The sequence below is a fragment of the Chrysoperla carnea genome, chromosome 2, assembly GCF_905475395.1.
Source record: "Chrysoperla carnea chromosome 2, inChrCarn1.1, whole genome shotgun sequence".
Classification (NCBI taxonomy): Eukaryota; Metazoa; Arthropoda; class Insecta; order Neuroptera; family Chrysopidae; genus Chrysoperla; species Chrysoperla carnea.
Genome location: NC_058338.1, coordinates 78755030 through 78774289, shown reverse-complemented (window position 1 = coordinate 78774289; position 19260 = coordinate 78755030). Strand labels below are relative to the sequence as shown.

Here is a 19260-nt window from a genome sequence, read left to right as displayed (position 1 = left end):
GATGAAATATGTCGAATTTTATTATTGACTTTTTCAATATGATAAAGAATTAGCGAATAATTATAAATATATTTATCACATTGATTTGTGACTTTTTAAAATGAATTGTCATCAAATTGTTAGTGGTGCTTGCAATGCTGGGGATAGATGTTTTGCCGTTGGAAGTGTAGAAGGTGTATCATTTACTGTAAGCAATTCAATTAAATTGTTTTTCTGGCACTTCATAAAATTACAATTAATTAATGATTAGAGCATTAAAAAGGATTAATACAAACTTAAAAATGTGAATCTGTTGTTAATTAATTACTTAACGATTATAAAAAATTATTTTTTTTAAAAACAATTTTAGATATTTTGAAATACGAATTTTCTTAAAAGAATTTAAATCCTTTGAAGTAATTTCTCCGCTCATCTGTTTTTCGAATAAGCAATAATTCGAACGAAAGATTATACATAAAACAGTAATCTGTGATTACGCCCTATAAATTTTAAAAGAAATTGCGTTCTATTAACACATAAAATTAATCATTTTTAAATAGTTTTTACCTCTATACTTTATACTTTAAAACATAATAAATAATATAAAAGTATTGAGCTTTCGACATAGAAAATTGCTAATTTCTTGGGTCAACAAATTGTCGTTGATTATGAGAATTCTTCCATGTAAATACTCAAACTACCAAATTAACTCTTTGCAATTCATGAGTTATCATGTGAAAACTCTCACTTGACATATTTTGAAACTCAAAAAATTTGATCTGAGAAGGGTTAAATTCGAATCAACATACTAATATCGATGTTCTGACAGCTGATAAATTTTCTTTAATTTGAAAATCATAAAATTAGTTTTAGAATTTATGCTATTGTAGTGAACAATTTATATCACAAAAAAAAATATTTGTTTTATTGGCGTTTAACATATTTCACTGCAAGAGCTTGCACTAATTTTGATTGTTAACTTGATTAAAATGAACTTATATATTGTACTGTAGTTAACTTGAAGAGTCTGTATTGTTATCTGACCGTATCGCACGCTGTGCGTCGTTTATATAGTTACAGTCAATTATTACCGTAGAGTCTAGCAAATTCTAGAACATTCACGTGTAATCTATTGCGTATATTTTACTTGTATATGTTTTCTATCTCTGTTTGAGTAATATAAAACGATATTGTTTTTTTCTTTTTAGAATTGTCTAGAATTCTAAACAATTCTATAGTATTTCAAAATTACATTTGTTTTTAGGAAAGTTCTAGAGTATGGTTGACTAACCATAGCGAAAAAGTAATTAAGAAAGATATGAATACAAAGTGTATTCATAGTCGAAGGTTGTTGCTGTTACCACAGTTGTCCTACACTATTAATCTATTTATTATTAATTTTTAAAATAAATTCGATGTTTCCAATGAACCCATAAACAAGAAACTAACTTGTTTCAAAATGAATGGTGCAACTGTGAGAAGGTGAAATGTGACAAATTTAACAGCTAAAATCTTATCTTTGGTACCGTTCCCAAGTTTAACCTACTGTGGGTAGAGAATTTCGTAATAAAAAAAGAAGAAAATCTAGAACTGGGATCCTATGCGGCCTTCTTCTGTGAATGCGACATTTATATCATTGTTGATCTCCAAACTAATAGAATTTTATTCAAAAAATACCAACATCCAAATTTTCCAGCTAATATAATATTTCGATTTTATTTTTCGCATCTTCGTTTTATCTCGAATATTTTTATAACAATCTGTCCTCAAATATGGCGTTACGAAACGTCGAACTGTCGAAATAGGTAATAAATCGCCTTGACATACTTTAATTTTCCCTAAAATTTAGCCTTTCACTACCCCTCCTGAACGTCTTCAACGCCCAAAAGAGGGGCGTTATAGTTAACTTTAAGAGATTTCTTTAGTTGATTTGGCTTTCAAATTTATTTCAAGGCATATGCTGCTGGATGTAACATAGTAATTCTTGCTTCAAACTTCGAAAGAGTTCAAATTATACCTGGTGCTGTACATGGATACATACGAATTAGTTCCTTGGATTGTTCAACAGATACTGGAAAAATTGCAGCTGCTTATGAGAATACTGTATGCATATTTGAGCCAACACCACTTATTCATGGTTCCAGCACCCATGTGAGTATTCTACTGAAACGCATCGTAACTGACATATAGTTAAATCTCGATAAGTTAAAATTGTAGGAAAAAATTAAGAAGTTTGAGTTTTTAAGTTAATAAAGGAGACTTTTTGTATTTGATCAGAACAACAGTGTTTTTTCTTATATACAGACCGTGTTCAAAACCATTTCTAATAGAGAATCAAAGCATAATAAAGCATATGCCATGCGATATTTGTCTTAGACAAATCAGCATCGATAAATCAGTTACTCGAACTCAGTTTCCACAGAAACTGAATGTCTGGACAAGAATATTGGGTGCCCATATTATAGGACCATTGTTCATTGACAGATCTTTAGATTTTCAAAAATATTTGAGTTTGTTACAAAATAATAAATTGTCAACTGTTAAAGCTCTTCCTAATTTAGACCTGGAATCTGTATGGTTGAAACCAGATGATTACCCTGCACACAATTCCATGATAGCAAGTCTGTTCCTGGAACAAACTTTCTGACAATATCTTATGAGTGGTTTCAAGTGACCAGCCAGATCGCCAGATCTATCTCCCAGTGATTTTTTTTTTCAGTTTTTCTGTTTTCTCAAAACACTGATGTATTCGCGGAATAGGTCTAAAAATTTGCAACAATTAAGGCAAAGAATTGTTGACAACTGTGTGAATATTTCTCCTCAAGTGCTACAAAATATCCGGGCAGATTTCTACAATCGACTCGTCCTCTGGGATGATAATTTTTTTAATTAAAATAGGATTTTACCTCTTTATACAGTACTAATAAAAATAATTTTTTAGGGCCTTGAATATCGTTGGGTTCAAACTGGAAGTTTACGTTCAGATTCTTATATTGCTTGCCTTAGTTGGAACTTAGAAGGTACACGACTCCTTACCGGTGGTATAATCTTACAACTTTGGCAACAACCTCATCCAGAACACTTCGAAGAAATACATGGTATTAAAATATTAACTAATTAATACAACTTTATGTTAAATTTTTTTAATATATCGTATTTAGGCGGAGTTACATTTGAATTGGGTGAACCTGCTACTGAAACTATGCAAGAAGAAAAAGATAACTCATCAAATGCGAGTGGTGATGCCGGTGGTGTTGCTACTGGAGGATGGGAATGTGTTTGGAATTGTAAAACAGCTACACCTGTCCATCATATGGCTTTCAGTCCAGATGGAACATTATTTGCGACTGCTGGTAGAAATGATCGTTTAGTAAAAATATGGTTTGAAAATAAATTTAGTAAGTTTTTTTTTTTTATAAAACTTATTAATTTGGCAGGAATTTTAGTAGAATATGATACTTATAGGAGCAAATATTATACACAATTCAATAGAAATATCAAGTTCTATATACAGGGAGTCTTTTTTAAGTTGACATATGCTTGAAACTCTATAAATTTAATTGGGGAAAATGCTTCGAACTAAAAATGTTAGTTTCAAAGGCACACGTCTTATACCGACATCGAATTCGATTTAAGTTTTCAGGTTCAATTAAAAGCTCACTCTGATTCATAGCTGACAAACATTAGATGAACGTTTTAAATTAGAAAGTTTTTCTTTATAAATACGCAAACAATTGTTGTTTGAAACATTTTTTTGTAATCCGAATAGTTTAGACAGTAATTGATATCGTTTTTTCATTCAATTTGAACAAAAATGGTCTTTAGAGAAAAACAAACCATTTTTAATGGATTTATGGATTTTTTTTCGAAGAGTGCCTAGGTTTCGCAGAAACAATTACACGAAATAACAATTTTGATACGAAAAAACAATTTTGCGTAACCCTTTTCAGTCAGTTTTTACCTAAAATGATACTTTTTTAATCAATAACAACTTTTAATTTAAAGTGTTCATCTATTAATTACCAGTTATGGAGTATAGTGAGCTTTTCATTTAGCTTGAAAATCTAGACCAAGTTTAATGTCTGCGTAAGATGTGCGTGCGCCTACACGCCCAATATTTTTTACTTGAAGCATTTTTATCGATAAAATTTATTTTTCGAGTTTCAAGCATATGTCAACATAAAAAAGCATCCTGTATTTACAATTTAATACAAAATATGGGTTTATATTTAGACGTAAAATATTTTTTAATATTATCTCAAAACTGGTTTAAAATGCTTAAGTATTTGTTGTGATTATTTATCATTTTAGTAATGCTTCCACAATCACGGAGTATGGACCATACGAGTACTTTATCCAGCGAATTACAATATGGTTTCGTATATATCGCTCATCCACGTGCTGTTACTCATTTAGCTTGGAGACGTACTAGTAAATATATGCCGAAGTAAGATAATTTAATTTCAAATAAATTTTTACTCTCTATATACAGTTTAAATAATTAATGTCTTTACCCTTAAGCGGTGGTTTCAAAAGCTGGTGATAGTTACGAAGAAAAACATCAAGTTAATATTAGTCAGACTAAACTCTTGAATCATTCCCTCTTGAGATTCGGAAATAAAAAATTTTCGGGTAAATACTCGAATTTAGACGCATCTGTGGGATCTTGTTGGCTTTAATCCAGGAGGCTCAGGTTTGATTTCCAGTGTTGGAATAAAAATTTAGGATCTTGTTTCTACATATGATGATGAATTGTGGATGTTTTCTTTCTGAGGGTACTTAGATCTCATTAAACTTGCATAAGATCAATTGAAATAAGAATCACCAGGTCGTTACAAAACCATGTTTAATATAAGTTCAAAATGTCTGGAAACTATTCTCCCAAAATTCAAAAATTAAATTTTTAAGCAGTTGACACGAGTTACTTTGCAAATAAAATGCGCGTGCCTCTTGGATAAAAAAATCATGTTAATTATAGCTGAATATAGAGTCTAAAGGTCTTGAGAGTTAATTTAAAAAAAAAAAATTATAATTAATAATCATTATGATCCTCAATTTAGGGGCTCAGTTGCAAACACATTAGTTACATCATGTCTAGATAATATTTGTCGTGTATGGTTAGAAACAGTACCACCAGATGATTCTGGAAGTGGTGGTATACCTGGTGTGAATATGGAACCAGGACGACGTGCTAAATATCGAGCTCATAGACATAAACATCGATTTGTTCAACGACTTAAACATATGAAGTATGTATATTAAGTAATTAGACGTCAAAAGCTTAATGTTATTAATCTTTGAATGTGTTTTTTTAGAACCTGTTTCCATATTCGTCGTCATGCTAAGCAACAAAGTTTTGGACAACAGAGTGGTGTAGGAAATACTCCACCAATACCAACATTACCTTCAACGTATAGTGTTCATGACTTCCATTCATATGGCTATCACGGTTCTGGTACGTCTTTTATTAACAAACCTGTTACAAAATAAGTGTCGCAATTATAAGTTGCTATCTTTCATTTGAGATAACTTCAAAAGTAAAAAATTTCGAATGAATTTATTCAATTTCTATTTCTAGGCGTGAGTGCTGGTTTACATTTTCATTTGGCTGCTAGCATTAATGCAGAAACTGATATACCTTTGGTTCCAAGTCTTGGAATCGTAACTGGTACTAATCATGGTGATGGTACTTCAGCACCACCTTCATTTGTTTTACACTGGTTAGACAATAAAGAAATGCATTTTAGTTTACAAGCTGAAGCATTGTTACATGATTTAACGAAAAAAGTGCTGGAAACCGATGAAGATCCTGAAATTACTTATAGTAAGTTTTATAGATTATTCAATTCGCTTTTAAAATTGTTCTGAAATAAATTTTGTGTGTCCATAAGGTCACCAAAAGATACATTTTATGAAAATATCGAATTAACGATGAAAATACTTATTTTTTTAGAAAAACGAAGTGGTACTTCTGAAGATGGTACTTCAGGTTGTGATAGTGGTCTAGATAGTAGTTTGGATGCACGTATTGAAAGTTTATTACGCGATTGGCATCACAGTCCTGATTTATTATTTAGTGTGCATCCAATTGACGGAAGCTTCCTCATCTGGTAAATTTTTAAACGTTTTAATAATAAAATCGTTCATTTTGAATAGATATTTATGATTTGAAAAAGTAATAATAATAATAACAATACAAAAGAAAGGTACCGCAAATGGGTCCCTAGTACCTAAACCAAGGGGTTTTCTATTCCCTCCTTGAGAATAACCTGACATTCAAAACGAGACGCTTCCAAGTAAGAGGTGACGCCACATTGAAAGCATACAGCTTTCCGCCGGGATTGCAGTTTTCTGCAGTTGCAAATAACATGCATCGATTTTGCATCGTTCTCCATACAAGCCTTGCAAGTGGGATTATCAGAAATACCCTTGTATTGAAGGTAATAGTTCAATCGCCAATGTCCTGTCAAGAATCCCACCACCCTCCTCAACTGTGTTCTGCTTTATACACACAAATTTTTCCATTTTGGACAAATATTTTTCATAATCGTATTCAAATGAACAGTTTTTATACTATGATTAATTTATGAAAAAGTTAAATACAAACCAGCTCAGTGTCCAAGCGAGTAAAAGTGCAATCGCCTTTAACCGTTTGATTACTGATTGGGAAGTTGCGAGCTCGAATCCAGGCAATGGCAGTCTGATTAATGGCGCGGTAAATTGATCACACTGTCGTCGCTGGGGTGAAAACGAAGGAACCGTCTCCACCCACATCATAAATTGAATTGTATATTCGAATATACTTTAAAAATAAATAAAGATTAAAAATAATGATGTGGGTGGCATCTGTTATAGATGGATGTCTGAAAAACGGAAATTAAACTCCATTATTATTATTATTAGGTACAACTTTTTTTTTTTTATATAATTAGCTAATTATGTTTTTTATATAATTTGATTAGGATGATCGAATGGTTAGATGAATTTCATCCTGGTTCATTTCGTCAAGCACAAGTATCATTTAGCACAAGAATACCTGGTGCATTTCCATTGGGTGATGCAATGAGTATGTCAACAAATGTTAGTTTATATCATGCCAGTGGATTACATGCAATACATTTAAAAGACGCGATACGACACATCCACAGTACGTAATTAATTTACAGAAATAAAAAATGTTAACTAAAATAATATTTTTGTATTTTAGAAAATGATATTAAGACCGGCGTTGAAGCAGGCAGTGGAAGTCCTTTACCGAAAGTATTAGAAGAAGATTCAGAAAGTGTTGAGTTGCAAAATACTACAGGTAATATTTTTTATCACTGTTTGTTCGAGATAACTTTGAAGTTGGGCGTAAATCAGTGAATAGTCATTTTTTTATTTTCATATTTTTTGGTTCGTATGTAAAACAAAATCGATTTTACTAAAAATTCAATTTGTGTTCGTTTTTGACCAGGATCTTAATCTGTGGTCAACTTTTTCTCTCTATCATTATCTTCTGCAACTCAACTCTTGTGGGTTTCAATTCTAAAAGGGGTTCTGGCACTTGTCTTAACTAGTTTTCTTATCTCAATTTCTATGTTGAAATGTATCGCTTATTCTTCTCTAGAAATCAACGTAGTGGCATTAATATTCATAGTGGTTACAAAGCGGGAAAATCAGGAGTTCTCAGGGAATATGTTTGGAAGGATATGTAAGAATATCAAAAAATCTTGGAAATTATTCAACAATAAAATAAATTTTTATGTTTTTTGAGTGGTTATTACCATAAAGAAGAGTTTTTATTCAAATAATAAACTTTTATGATTTTTTTAATTTCCCTTGATATTTTTAGAATTTTATCGGTACGCTTAATAAGAAACCAAAAAAGTTTATCTTTGTTTTTGGAATATATAAGGTAAACACGAACAAGAAAAAAACAAAAAATTTAGTTCATTTAACGTTAAGATTAGTAGTCCTTGAAATACCACCGAAAATCTCACCAAAATATAGATTTTTTTATTCGATTATTTGGTGAATTCGGTAGACATCAAAGAAAAAATATTGAGCCAATCGTGAAATGAACTCAATTTTTGTATTTTTGGATTAAAATTGCCTTATGAACTAAGTTTTATTAAGTTCTGAAACCAAAAATTTTTGTGATTTCTTCGATGTCGTCCATAACCCTTTAAGAAAAGCGATATCTGGGATAAATTTTAGAAGATTTCAAAATAATTTTTCCTTACAGAATCCACTCACGTATCGTTACAACAAGCTGTTAGTCAAATTGAAAATGCGAACAATGAACAACAACAAAATTCAACTACATCACAATCGGATGCCGTAAATCCGGCACCAACTATATCTATGGTCAGTAAACATTCGAATGGTACACTAAATTTATGGGAGTTGACATTCGCCGACAAAAGTAAATTTTCACAAGTATTAAGTATAGCACATTCAAGTCGTGCATCTGGTCATCGTTTCCGTGTAAATGATATAACATGTCATCCAGTATTACCACTTTTATTAACTACTAGTCATCATAATATGCCAGGTAAGTGCTAGAATAATAATATATGCAAGATGCTGAAGAATGTTTTTAGAATTAAGTAATTTTTTTATTTAGATAAAAATCGAGAGAAGAAACCCGAAAATAATAATGGAAATAATTCTGTAAGTTTTCATTTAATTTACTTAATAATTTATTAGCATGATAAACGCTCACTTCGCTAGGAAATTTTCATTAAAAGTAAAAACCACCGCGTTATAGCCTTTATCTCTATTGCCCTCACTTAACCCCCTCCCCTTCCATTACATTCAAAATAATTTTTAGTTTGAATCCAAACTATTTAGTCTTTGCTTTTAAGAAATTTTCCGTTGAAGCGGGCGAGTAACTAACAAACAAACTCACTTTCACATTTATTTTATGATATACAAGATATAAAAAATTAAAAACACATATCGTTCTCTAATCTAAAGCCAAACTCATTCCGATATGCATAATTAAAATAAAAAATTTGTAAAATATGACCCAAATTTATATATAAGGGTATATTAAATATAGTCCCAAGTTAGCCTTTTTCCTCTGAAGATTAAAAAGGCTAATTAAAGCATTATATTTTTTAAATAATACTAATAAAATTTTTTAACTAACTGTGTAAAGCAAATTATAAACATTATCATGTTATCATTAAATCCGGACATACAATAATTAATAATTTCAAGCCTTTTTCCTCTGAAGATTAAAAAAGATCCGCTAGATGGCAACACAGAGGAAGGGTACAAATATATCCTGTCATCTAGAGGATCTTTTTTCGTTTGTCTGTTTGTCTATCTGAAAATACGAACCGAGATATTGACCGGAAATATTTATAACGTACTCAGTGCGTAAAAGTGAGTTTGATTTCGTAAATGAGCAACATAGGTCAATTGAGTCTTGGGTCTTGTAAACCGTAACAGATAGAACAAAAGTTTAACTGTAAAAAAATGTTCCTTATAAAAAATTAACAACTTTTGTTTGAAACATTTTTTCGTAAATATATCATTGTTTTCCCGTGAGAATTGAAAATTTATAATAACGTAATAATTATTATCACAAAATAATAAGTTTTCTAGAAAATACCTCGAAAAATTTTCGAAATTTTAGTAAACTAGAATAAATGGCGGCTTGATGGCCCTGATAAATGTATTGGTTTTATTAACTTTTCTAATTTATTAAAAATAGTGAAGGCAGTGATATTCATTACTGTCTATACAGGGTATTTCAACAATAAACTCAGTTTTTATTTTTTTTTATTTTAGGGTTTTTGCAGTGAGCTAATTTTATGGCGAGTTGATGCTGTTGGACCATTATCTAAATCTGGTGGTGTTAATGAATTAGCTAGAATAAATTCCCCACAAATTTCTGCTTTTTCAAATGTGGCTTGGATTCCAACTCTATTACCTAGGTAAAAATATTACTTCATATATCCATTTTCAAAAAACGAAATTAATTGTTTTAAAGTTAATTGTTTTCAACTCTCTTAACGTGAACAATTATTTTTCCAGCACAACATTAGGAAATTTAAGTAACTCGCCAAGTGCATGTTTCGTCGCTAGTGATGGAGAAAGTTTACGTGTATATCAAGCTGTTATTGATGCACGAACACTTCTGGCAGAAATATCTATATCAGAACGTCGTAGCAGATTACGTGCATCCGCATCATTAGATAGTTTGTCGTCACATGAAGCGGATAGCTCTGATGATGGTTTACATCATCATTTTCCATTACATGATAAAATTAAAATTGTGTCAGAACAATCAACAGCCCGACCTGGTTGTGTTATACAATTGGATGCTATTGCCGACGCTACACATGATTGGCAAAATACACAATTTCTCCACGTGTTCCAGGAACAACTAATCACAGGTATAGAAAATTTATCTCCTTTAGCAGAATATAGAGATATCTTTCAGTGATACGCCTAAATATTATAAACAAATGAAGGTATACGATTCTATTAGCCCCAGAAGCAACTCTAAAAGCTCTCTACCTCTTAAGGACAGATAATCCTAAATTTGAAATCTCAAGAGAGCAATCATGCGGCATATGCACAAGCTAGATCACATTTTCCAACTTTCTCATTATACTTGCGTCAATAGTTTTATAACCAAAATTTCTGATTTGATAGGCCGTTCTCATAGCCTTCCTTTTAATTACTAATCTTACTAGATGTAATAATGGAATATTTGATGTAAATAGGTGAACGAGTTATTGACGGTGCTACATTAGAAGAACGTAGAAGCAGTGTAATTGGTTTAACTGAAGCCCAACAGCATGGTGGTGCAATGGTCGATTTACATAGGACAAGTGAATTCGAAGAACCATTTTATATTGTGGTTTTAGAACGTACCATGAATGGTACTACAGTACACATGTGGCGATTAGTAATTGCTTCACAACCAGATCCAGTGGATGCTGGCCAAGGTCTTACTGGTAGTATGATGTATGTACCGGATAGTGACCTAGTTCAAGATGATGATGAAGCTGATCGAGATAGTGGTTAGTAATTGATTGTAGTTATTTTATTTTTAGATGAGACCGCCCTCTGCCGTTTTAAATTTAAAAACACATTTGTTTGAGTAAAAAATAGTCTCTTTTCAAAATAAACTCAGCTTACATATTTACACAAATGTATCTTAAATCTAATTATGTCAAAATTTTATTGTTAGGAACCGATGTACAAGGTGACGGAAATGGAATAAATCCATGTGCACCTCATGTAACAATATCTACCCGTAAAGTGTGTGAACAAGCTCTTCCATTACCTGATGGTGTTGAAGTAGTTCATGCTGCTCCGGCTGCTGGTCATTTAAGTTCAGCATCAATTTATCCAGCATGTTTAGCACCATATGTGCTTGTAACCGCTTGTTCAGATTCAACAGTGCGTTTCTGGAAATGTGGTGACGATTATAAATGGAAACAATGGGAAATGGTTAGAAGGTATGTATTTATATTTTTGTAAATATTATATTCCAAATTCACGATTTTCATATAGAATTAATAAGTTTATCTTTTATTTTATTCGCTAATTTATGGGTTTAATTTGATGAGGTAATGCTCTACAAATATTTTTATAACATTTCAGCTGAAAAAATACTGTTTACAACATATCCAAGATGCATTTTTCTTCGTTGATTCCACGTTTTAACGTTAGTTTCAAGTTTTAATTTTACTTGCGTTAGTATATCGTTTGTTTTATTGTTTAACACGTTTGGAAATGTGGTTTTGTCCAAGAGAAATGCCATTTTAACAACCTTAAAAGTAATATTTTCTTCCAAACCTATTTTCAGATGGCACTACCATCTCTTTAGGTCAAAATAATAAATAGAAATAAATATTAGCATAAGGAATCGAAGATAAGATTTATCTTTTTTCTTTTGATTTTGTGCCATTAAAGCCTTTAACAAACAAGATAAGATTATAGTATTTATAATTTCTTCTCGGAACACCTTTCTTAGATTGCACAAGTAATATTTGGTTTTTTTTCCGTTATTCCCCGTATTATTATTTATTCTTAAAAAATAAGTTAAATGGGGTCTACGACTAGGCATAGTTGTCAGTCATTTCAGAACGGCTGAAAATTTGAGAGGTTGTTATCAAGACGAAAAATTTCTAGTCGTTCTCAAATTACTGTCAAATACTACACCTGAATCTAGACCGAAAACTTTGTAAAACGAATACTACCAAATATTATAAAGTTATCCTTTCAAAAACTGTCTTTTGCATAACAACGAAATGTGAAACATGTGGTAAGTAAAATTTAAGTTTTTCCCAAACGTCCACAAAGTAAATTAAATAGAAATTATCTACATTTTTTTCGAAGAGTTGCAGAGATATGAAGGTGATAAATTTCTAATGAAGTTACTTTTTTACGAATTTCAAATTAGTAAATTTTTTTAATGAAGGGAGATGTGATATATAAATCCCACCATCTCTAAATCTTATTACGTTTGTTTTCTCTTCTTAATTATTAGCTTAACTAAACAATGGTACAATTTATTACTTTCACCTCATTATACTTGATATAATTATAGACCACAAGCCCATGATGAAATTTTTCGAGTGAAATGACCCATGTTGGAAATCAGGAAACATGTTGAAAAAGATGCTCCTTTATGTAAAATTAAGATTAAACTCCATGGCGTCAGTTTTGTGTGGTACATGTAAGTACAGGTGAGAATATAGATGTCACACCCCTTCGTATCTCAACCCTACACCAGCAATTATGTACGGGGTTCCTGGATACTAACTCTGCATAAGTATTCGAAACGAATAACATAAATATCGTACAGAAATAAACACGTAAGGATTCGGAAATTGACGGGAAATCAAAAATTTTTTTTACTTTCGATACTGAAGTTACCAGATTTATTTCTGCACTGGTGCAGGGGTGTGGCATTCATATTTTCACCTGCACCGGACAAAACTAACGCCATGGTGCTTAAACTTACTTTTACATACAGAATAATCTTTTTCAACATGATTCCTAGTGGGTCATTTCACCCGAAAAATTTCAGCATGAGCTTGTGGTCTATTAAAAAAGAAAATTTTATAATAATTTAACAAACAAAAAAATTTATTTACAAAAATAGGGAACAAGAATCAACAATAGATATCGGTGGACAACCTTTAAACGTGTGTGCTGCATATTCAGGACGTGTTGCTTGTGCGTACAAATATGGACGTAGTTTTACACGACCAGGCAAAGCTGATCCAGAATCACGTTACGTAAATCTTTGTGTTGCAATCTACGAATGTGAAAGTACTGGTGGTTCAGAATGGGTCCTTGAAGATACTATTCATTTAAAAAATATACATTTACCACGTATCCAAATTGATCCACATTTGGATTTAAGTTATCTGTATGATTCGAAGTATTTACAAAAGAAGCAACGTTTAACACAAGTTTTACATACGTTATCTCATGACGAACCGCGTCCACGCAACAATGATTTACAGGTATTTATACCATATATACACTTAATATATCAAGGTATACTAAGTTTAGTCCCAAGTTTATAACGCTTAAAAATATTGATGCTACGAACAAAATTTTTCGTCCGTCCGTCAAAACGATGACTCAAAATCGGAAAAAAATATCAAGCTGAATTTTTATAGCGTGCTCAGGACGTTAAAAGTGAGGCGAAGTTCGTAAATGAGCATCTTGTAAACCGTTAGAGATAGAACAAAAGAGTGAATGTAAAAATTGTTCCCAGTAAAAAAGTACCCAGTAGCTATCTAAGAGTGACTATCTTTCTTTACTTACATAACAAACAAATGACTACGTAAATAACACTGTCTATACATGGTATTTCAACAATTAACTCAGTCAATTGTTTGCACTTATTTTGATTTAATATATGCCATCATCCAAAAACAAAAACCGCATTTTCTTTCCTGTAGTTTGGGACATTCTCCACGGGCCCGATTTACCTTTATTATTTAGATTTGAAAGGTGTTATGAGTGTCTAAATATGTTTTCGGGTTTTGGCGCAAATAAAGTCCAATTTGCGACAATTTTTTGGAGCCATATGTTCACAATGACGGAATTAATATTGTTTTCAGGTCGCCAACCATCTCTGAATTATTAGTGCTATTATTAGAAATAGTTGCTTAGCAAATTCCCACAAATAATAATTCTAGGCTAAACCTAAGACCTAACATGATCTTAGAGGCCAATTCTAATGTTACGCAGTCTTGTTGAAATCAAAGCTCTTACACGTTTATGTGATTCTATTATCAAACGAAAAAGACAGTAATGCCCATAAAGCAGACCAATAACATCTCAATAACGACTAAGACAATGGTATCTAGGCTTATAAATTAAATAAAAAAAGTTGAACTTCCAGATTACGCTTCATTTAAGGCACTTGTAGCGCCAATATATCTAAAATCATACTTAAACATTCAAATTAGCTGATGCTGTAAAAAGTATTACATATAAATTACATTCATTACAAACTCATTCAAACTGTTTCAATTCTAATCAGTTTAAGAATTATTTTTTCCTGATTGATAAATGTAACATTTTATTTTAACAGGTCGCAACGGAACCTATTAAACCAGGTTCAAGCACATTATTAGCAGTACCCAGTTTTAGTACTCTACAATCATTACGAAAATCAATTTCTGAAAATGGAAATACATGTCCGTTAACACAAAAACATTTGGTGCAATTAGATTGGGTATCTAAAGAAGATGGAAGTCATATTCTTACTGTCGCTGTTGGTAGTAAAATAATGTTATTTACACCGGTTTCAAGTGATTTAGCTCAAGCAAATATGAAGGTGGGTAATGCAGCTGTAAAACTTTGGTTTCACTTAGATGAAAAAATGTTATATTTTGAATATTTTAGGCAATGAAAGAATCCCAATCAACAAATCGTCCAATATTACGTAAAGCATCATCGTTAGCTCAACCTCATTTCGTCGATGAAATACGTTGGATGAAATTAAGAAAAATACTATTAGAAACTGCAGATGGTTTACCCCCATTACCAATGCAAATATCATGGGTCCGTGATGGTATATTAGTTGTTGGTATGGATTCTGAAATGCATGTTTATACACAATGGAAACCGCGCAAACCATCTTGGAATATGAACAATTTACAAAACGGAAATGATACAGAAGAATCACAAGATACACGACAATTACGTGATGTCGATTTACGTGTTCTTGTACAAGAGAGTACACAACGACGTTTAGGACCCACAACTTCAATGACCCATTTATCACGTGTTAGTTCAGTGAATTTACAAATATTATCGTCTGATAGTCGTAAAAAACGTACGGGAAATGCAAATTCAGGGCCTGCAGCATCTACAGACTATATGCCTGATTATGGTCTATTTGAAGCGTCACGCATTGCTTGTCCTGTTTTACCACAATATCATCCTAAACAACTTATGGAGCTGTTAAATTCGGGGAAAATTCGTTGGGTTAAAGCAATTCTAGCACATTTAGTACGTTGTATTGGAGGTCCGGGTATGCGCCCTGGTCTAACTGAAGATGAAGAATCAAGTGTAGCTCGCGGTTGGTCACGTGCGCGTACATTATCAGTTGGATGTGGTGTTGCTGGCAGTCCAGAACCTCGAGGTTCAACTGCAGGTACAACACAATTACCCGATGATATGATTTGTTTAGATTATGCTGAAATTTCATCAATACCTCCACTACCATTATGGACATTATTAGCTGCTGATCGAGAGAAAACTGGTAGTGCTACCAATGATGAACAACCTGGATATGATGAGCTATTCGATGGTGCTCCTGCAGAAGATTCATTAGATGACATATTAGAAGATGATGAAATGGACAGAAGCACTAGTCGACGTACAGATCGTAGAGGATCGTTACCTGAACGGCAATCACTTGCTCATTTTGGACCACGTCAAGGGAGAACTTTATCACGTTTATTAACTCATACACATTTGCCTGGTTTGTCCAGTTTAGATCAAATGCACTTATTGGCATTAGCCGATACTGTTGCTACATGTAACACCGATTTAGCTGAACGTTTTGCTATCGATGCAGCTAAAACTGCATTGGCTAAAGAGAATTTACATGGTGTTGTACAATCTGATGATATGTCCACTGAATCATTGGATGAATGTGGATTAAGATTTTTATTAGCAATGAAACATTATGGATATTTATTACGATGTTTGCCATTGGCTCAACGTGCTCAATTTCAACGTCAAGGTGTTGGTACCAATAATTTAGCATGGGCTTATCATTCAGAAAGTCAAAATGAATTATTGAATCTGATACCTAGTTATGCAAAGGGCCAACCGAAATGGGTTACCCTAAAAGAATTAGGTAAGTTTAGTATTATATTTCCCCCCAGAATGTTGTAGAGCACATTAGCGACTACTCCTTTTCAAATTTATTAACTGTTTTCAAATTTAGTAACTAAAATTAAGTTTTCATAATATCCCGGTGATCGGATGTGTAATGTAAGAATTAAAACACATAAAAAATAAAAACAAAACTTTTCTTGAAAGCAATCTCTCGCTTAGAGGCAGGATATTTCCAGGTGATAAGTTCGACTATAAACAAAAAAAAAAGCTACAGTATTCCATCAAATATACTACGATCACAGCTTTCTTTCCGAATTTCTCCAGTGGAATGAGTCCAAAATTTGTAACTCAAATATTCTTCTCCTATCCCTGTAGGATCTATAAGTACAAATAATATCAATAGTTACGCGGTACTCAGATTAACCTGATCATGTTTTTCAGTGCTAGACGGTTCAGCTTTTCGAAGCATTCGTAGATAGATAATTGAGCCTTTTCAAGTTTCAATTTCGATTGTAAACTTGAACCGTTAGGAGCTCAAGTGCCGCCTGAAATTAGAGAAAATGCTAACTAGTGCCTTATTTTAACGTTCGATGTTCAAAATCATCACCTCTCGATAAAATAAAGATTTACGATTGGAAAATCGTCACCTATTGATAACAAATTGCTTCTTTTTTTTATTAAAGTGTTCAAAAAAATCACTTTTTAGATTGAACGCAGGTCTTTGGATCTACATCAGAGGTCCCCAAACTTTTTTCGTGGACCACTTGCTATATTTTTCGATTTTGTGTGGACCCCCTGGTTAGCTAATATTGCATTTTTGAAAATTTAGTGAGGAGTCTGGTGCTTTGATAAATAATTATCAATATTTGGCGTCTATTTACTGACGTTTAATCTTACATCTCCTCGGTTTCTTGTTCCCAGTTTTGCCACCAGATACGAAGATGAGAAAGCAATTAAATACTTTCTGGCGATATTCTATAATGCGGGATAAGCTACAGTTATATCTTTTTGAAGCCAGAATTTCCGATTCTCGTTTCTATTTTTTGTGTGATTTATTCTATTAATGAAAAATGAAAATGGAAGTCGCAACCTGCTTAAATGAGATCAATTATCGTGTACCCCGTTTACATTTCACAGACCACCAATTTTTTTAGCCCCTCGCATGAACTCCTTGATTCACTGATCTACATAATGCAAAAAAAAGCTAAAATTTAACCACTTTTCGGTGAATAAACAATCCTAAATTTGCGATCAAAGCGGTTAACCGGACATCATCGGATCGGTAATGTCATATACGGTATATCGATGGTTGTAGAAATATTTAACTTGTAATCTTTATCGATTTCTGTCTAGCTAGGCGAACGTAGTCAAACTTAAAATAATGTACAATCTTTCCGTTCAGTATCCCTTTGTCATCTAAACCATTCTGTTATAATAAACAAAGGCGCAAGCATTGCTTATGAAAAATTAATTAAATAGGTTTTGTTCATTATTGTTATCAATTATTCTAGGTGTTGGATGGTGGCTAAGAAGTAATACTTTATTAAAAACATGCGTTGAGAAATTAGCCAAAGCGGCTTACCAAGCAAATCAAGATCCATTAGATGCTGCCATATATTATCTAGCAATGAAGAAAAAATCTGTTGTTTGGGGATTGTTTAGATCGCAACGTGACGATCGTATGACAGCATTCTTTTCCAATAATTTCGCTGAAGAACGTTGGCGAAAAGCTGCCCTCAAAAATGCATTTGCTCTATTAGGTAAAAGCTTTGTAGCACATTTTAATACGGTAATTTCTTATCATTTGTATGTTAATTGACTAGGTAAACAACGTTTCGATCATGCTGCCGCATTCTTTCTCTTAGCCGGTGCTCTTCGTGATGCTATAGACGTATGCCTAAATAAATTAGACGATTTACAATTAGCAATGGTTATTGCACGTTTATACGAAGGTGAACTTGATGCAGCCCCGAATAGCTTAAAACGTTTATTATATGAAGAGATATTAGGATGTGATGCCCAAGGAAATAATTTCGATATAACCAAAGCACATCCTGATCCATTTTTACGTTCAATGGCATTGTGGACACTAAAAGATCATCAAGCTGCCTTGAGTACGTTATTAGTTGGTGGAGCTGGTTCAATGCATCCTGCAACACCAAACGATGACATCACACATTCTAGACCTGAATCGAATTCAGCCGATCCAAATGTATTTAACTTTTATGTATATTTACGTACTCATCCGCTAATCGTACGTCAACATGTTGCCATGTCTGCACAAGATCGTAAAAAAGCATCACATTTGGTGTTATCCGGTTTCAGTTATAGTAGCAAACATACTGAAAATACCGATAAACAAATTTTATTGGAAGATACGATAACACCATTAGAACGACAATTATATTTTACAACTGCACATGGGCATTTTAAAGCTGGTTGTCCAGCACTTGCATTGGATGTTCTTAGTAAATTACCGACAAAAGTTGCTGATAATAGTCTTAGTCAACAAGAATCACTTGATTCACCGGGTATTTTAAAAAGCCCGTTGAAATCACATCAGCAAAATATTCAAATTGATTCGGGAATGTTAAGTTGGAATGATCAACCATCAAAAACGGATGATGTCCCACACAAAGCTGATTCAATTGATTGGGGTTCATCAATGGCTGCAAATACAATGGCCCAAGCTGATTCATTTGATTGGTCAGCTCCTGTTACAAATTTGACTACAGATGATCTAGAATTAAAGGTATAAATCTGAAAATTAATTTTTAATATTAGTCTTTCAAAGGGGAGCTTAAACTACAAATAAGGATGAAAGTGCTGGGTAGTTATATCATTTATATGGTATATTTATCTTATGTATTATTACTCAAGCAAGTTATTTTGTACTACCCTTATGTTCCTTATTCCTTTATCAAATTTCATGATTCATCCCTCATTTTCAAGTTT

At 32.5% G+C, this 19260-nt stretch overlaps 1 protein-coding gene across 1 annotated transcript in view; it reads left to right on the top strand.

Moving 5' to 3' along the window:
• Positions 1–19260, top strand: part of LOC123293584 (dmX-like protein 2) — a 34539-nt gene continuing 15279 nt past the window's right edge. The window contains 21 exon segments of the mRNA XM_044874453.1: positions 1–187; positions 1933–2130; positions 2921–3077; positions 3141–3377; positions 4291–4426; positions 5040–5228; positions 5295–5434; positions 5558–5803; positions 5933–6089; positions 6942–7156; positions 7187–7285; positions 8207–8515; positions 9695–9908; positions 10009–10416; positions 10744–11003; positions 11174–11444; positions 13097–13506; positions 14571–14791; positions 14860–16324; positions 17817–18065; positions 18129–19057. Of these exon segments, the coding sequence (XP_044730388.1) occupies positions 101–187; positions 1933–2130; positions 2921–3077; positions 3141–3377; positions 4291–4426; positions 5040–5228; positions 5295–5434; positions 5558–5803; positions 5933–6089; positions 6942–7156; positions 7187–7285; positions 8207–8515; positions 9695–9908; positions 10009–10416; positions 10744–11003; positions 11174–11444; positions 13097–13506; positions 14571–14791; positions 14860–16324; positions 17817–18065; positions 18129–19057 (6597 nt within the window). The 5' untranslated portion in view covers positions 1–100.